The sequence below is a fragment of the Prosopis cineraria genome, unplaced genomic scaffold, assembly GCF_029017545.1.
Source record: "Prosopis cineraria cultivar Desert tree isolate PC_DT_omini unplaced genomic scaffold, ASM2901754v1 PC10, whole genome shotgun sequence".
In the NCBI taxonomy this organism is placed as follows: domain Eukaryota; kingdom Viridiplantae; phylum Streptophyta; class Magnoliopsida; order Fabales; family Fabaceae; genus Prosopis; species Prosopis cineraria.
In genome coordinates, this window is record NW_026555341.1 from 5,313,631 (window position 1) to 5,317,559 (window position 3,929).

Sequence of the window (3,929 nt, forward strand, 5' to 3'; positions counted from 1 at the left end):
CTAACCTATTAGTATTTCCTCTTCTTCCTTCCCTTTTTCAATATCCATCTTCACGCTTCTTCTGTTACAAATTATCTCTAACAGCATTACTCCATAATTGTACACATCCACCTTAGCAGTCACTGGAACATTCTTGAACCATTCTGGTGCTACATATCCTTTTGTTCCTTTCATCATCGTATGGGTTTGGCTCTTATTGGAATACATCAACTTTTCCAACCCAAAATTTGAGATCTTTGGCACGAAATTTCCATCGATCAATATATTTTGAGGTTTTATATCATAGTGAATTATGGGAGCCTCACACTCTTCATGTAAGTAAAGCAATCCTCTTACAATTCCTAGAGCAAAGTTAACCCTTAAATCCCAATTGGGTTTAAGATTTCCAAATAGAATATCTGCAAGAGTATCATTGCTCATAAACTCATACACTAATAGTCTATGGACTCCTTCATCACAGAACCCAATCAATTGTACCAAATTTTTATGGCATGATTTTCTAATAACACTCAACTCATTCATGAATTCCTTCTCCCGTTCTTGAACTAATCTATCCAATCTTTTCACTGCAACAACATTGTTGGTTATTGATCTAAGGGTGCCTTTGTACACAATGCCAAAGGAACCCTTTCCCACTTCTTCATTGAAGTCATGTGTTGCCTTCTTGAGTGCTTTATATGTGAAAGAGTGAATATTTGTTTCCACAAGACTTGAAACCTGAGCAACCTTTTTTGGCTTAAAGATAATAATCAAAACTAACGTAGCTACCAATAGAGTATTAACAACAAAAGAGCGAATAAGAACCCTAACAGAGTAGGTTTGAGCCGATCTTCCCTTTTAATTATAGGATTAAGGGTGACCACTAGTTGAATTCTTATTTTCACAAGAGCTGTTGTTGCAACATTATTACTTGCAAGACTTCTTCCCTTATAAAAGGGTAATCTTTTCTTCCAACATTCCTTTACAGTGTTAGATATAATAATTGCACAATTACAATCATACAAGCAAGATCTTTTGCATTCATCCTCAGTATAATTGCTCAATCTTTCATAATCTCCAAAAGCCCAATTCACATGCTTTAAAGGCTTCATATCATATACCTCTTCTGGATTTTCTCGTGATTAAGCATCATCAGCTCCATAACCAAGGGGAAATTTTGGTTGGCATCCTCCAAATTCGTTGTTTGGATCTACCAAGGAATATCCTTCGGGACATGTACACCTTGGCCTCTTGTTGATGTCATCCCAGGAGCAATAGCTATTGTAGCCACAATTATCACTACCCAAATTTTCATCAGTTGAGACAGTACAAATGTTTTCAGGAACGGCATGCCCAATAGTTGACCAATCTTTATCGGATGCCCTTGGAAGGGAATATAATAAAAAAATTCCAGTATAATCAAGTGTGGCCCTGTAGTAATATTTGCTAACATCAGGCCTTGAATCATCTAATCCAAGTGCTATTTGATCTCCACTCTACGTCTCTACATAAATATTTCCTGATGAATTGAATACTAGTTGTGATGCAGAGTTATTTGAACCCGTAAGCAGTTCAAAATAAGGGCTGTAATGAGATTCAGTAGGCCACCCAATCTGACTCAAGGAGAGCTTGCCATTATCAAAATAAAGCTCGAACCTTCCCTTTGTGTAATTGGTTGGTGTCAATCGAGAAGACAAGGTATTGGTTAGATTCAAAACTTATGCAGGTAAGAGTGTATCAGTAGGATTGAGGAAACTTTGCCACAAATATGAATTAGAGTCAGAGGATGCGAGAACAAAATTTCCATTATCAAGCAATTCTGTATAGGACATAGCTTCTTGTAATTGTATAACTTCTCGTATAAGTTGGCCTTAGGGGTTGGTGAGTGAGAGACCAGTTGATGTGAGTTGAACCTTGGATCCTAATGGCACTGGAACTCGGATGTCGGCATTCCAGACAATGGTCTTATTTGGTATTTGGTTGAACCAGATGGAAAGCATGAAAAGGTCTGAGCTGTTGTTGATTTGGCAAAATCCAAAATGAATTCACCTAAAGAGGAGGGCCATGAAACATTTGGGTTGTTGGTGGAGAGCGTTGAGTTCAGAGCGATGTTTGCGAAAGCCAAATAAAGTTGAAGCAAGAGAAGGGCAATGAAGAAGATATTAAAGGGTATAGCCATGAAAGTGAGCGAGCTTCAGAATCAGATATTGGGCTAGCGGCACATTGAGAGATGAGAGGGAGTAACGGTGGCTTTAAGGGGAGAGAAATGTGAGAGAAGGGATAAGGGAGAGAAACGTGAGAGAAAGGGATGGAGACGAAGATACAAGGAAATGAATTGAGTGTTGACTAATTGACTTCTCTATTAACTAGAAGATCCTTATGCAATGGACGTTGCTAAGTATTAACTGAAAATAAATTTTCAAATAAAAATTAAACAAGTCCACAGATGAAAAAATAAGCAAAAAAAAAGTATCAATTCTGAATCTAACATGAAATAAAAATTGTGACAAGACCAACAAAGAGAACGGCTTGATTAATTAGACTACAGTAAGGTTTTGAGATTAATTAACCAAGTTTTATAATATGTATTGAACACGGATGATGGTATATATATTGACTTGGCTTGTTAATTTAGATTTGAATTTTAAATGTTTAATTTTGTCTAAAGAAAAGCAAGGGACGACAACAAGAGACATTAAATTAAATAAAACCTAAATCACTGCAAAGACACATCATAAATGAAAACGCAAGCCTGAAATCGTGCTTGATCGCAAGCACAGAAAGACCAGGAAACGCAATTACAAAAATATGAGTAATTATGGAAATTAATGATTGTCATGTAGGAGGAGTATTTGCTTCAAATGCTTTTGCATAACACGACCATTTCAACATTTGCTTCCAAACTAAGGGAGACCACGGACATTCAGTTGTTGTGGAAAATGCAAAAGCTGAGCCAAAACATGCAGGCACCTTCTTCACAATTTCACGCATGAGAAATTTTTCAACAGACCCGCATCATGTGATTTAGGATCCATTTAATAAAAACATGTCACGTAAATGTCAATTTATTGTGACGTTGTTGATGATGAAAAGAAAAAAAAACCAAGAAAGAAAATTTTTAAAATAAAATCATTAAAAATAATAATATATAAGACTATTTAATTTAATTGATGCTAACATGCAATGCGGAGGGGAAATTATTATCACTTGTTTCATTTTGATCATCGTTAGGAGAAAAATAATCATGACTTAAATTAAATGGTTAAAGGGCAAAAATGCCATAGGTGGCACCCTAAACTTTTTTTTTAAATTATTTTTGCCCCACTATTAAAAATTACAAATATTGATTGTTAATTGAAATTTGACCTAAGGTTAAATGACATATTTGCCTTAAAAAATTTTCTCCAAGGGCGATAGGTATCTTGAACTTTTGTTTAGAGCTTATATACCTTAGAACTCTGAAAAATGGAGCATTCTTGCATCTGGCTTGGCAGTTTCACCCCCAGAAATGGCTACTCAAGCCCACAACATTGTCGCTTTGTCCATCAAAGGCAAATCCACATTCTTAACTTCCCCTAGATTATCATCATCCTCCCTCAACTTGCCACGTGCTCCTCATGTAACATCCAAGTTGTTGCTTTTGCTACCACCGCCATGGTCAAGTTTGTAGCTATGAAGCCCTCAAAAGCGTCCGAGTCAGGGTCGAAGTCTGTGAAGTCGTCATAGTTGAGTGAAGTAATGGAATTGTCAAATATAGAAGAAGAGAGCTTCCATATGGTCGAGTTCATATAGATTGACTTAACAGATAGTTGATTGTTTTTTGATATAGGCATAGGTTCGAATGATTTTAAATTGCTTGTTGTTGGTCTTGGCTGCTGTTCAAGGAGTTGTTCTTATTGTTGTTATTGATGTTAATGGAGGTGATTTTGCTATTTAGGTGAATTTTCTTA

At 36.2% G+C, this 3,929-nt stretch overlaps 1 protein-coding gene across 1 annotated transcript; it reads right to left on the reverse strand.

The window, feature by feature from the left end:
• On the reverse strand, window positions 1-3,812 carry LOC129322013 (G-type lectin S-receptor-like serine/threonine-protein kinase LECRK1). The gene is made up of 3 exons (XM_054968043.1): window positions 3,585-3,812; window positions 3,429-3,491; window positions 1-735 (listed from the first exon to the last, which is right to left on the reverse strand). The coding sequence occupies exons 1-3, from the start codon at window positions 3,810-3,812 to the stop codon at window positions 1-3; spliced, it is 1,026 nt and encodes a 341-aa protein (XP_054824018.1).
• Between the last annotated feature and the right edge of the window lie 117 nt (window positions 3,813-3,929).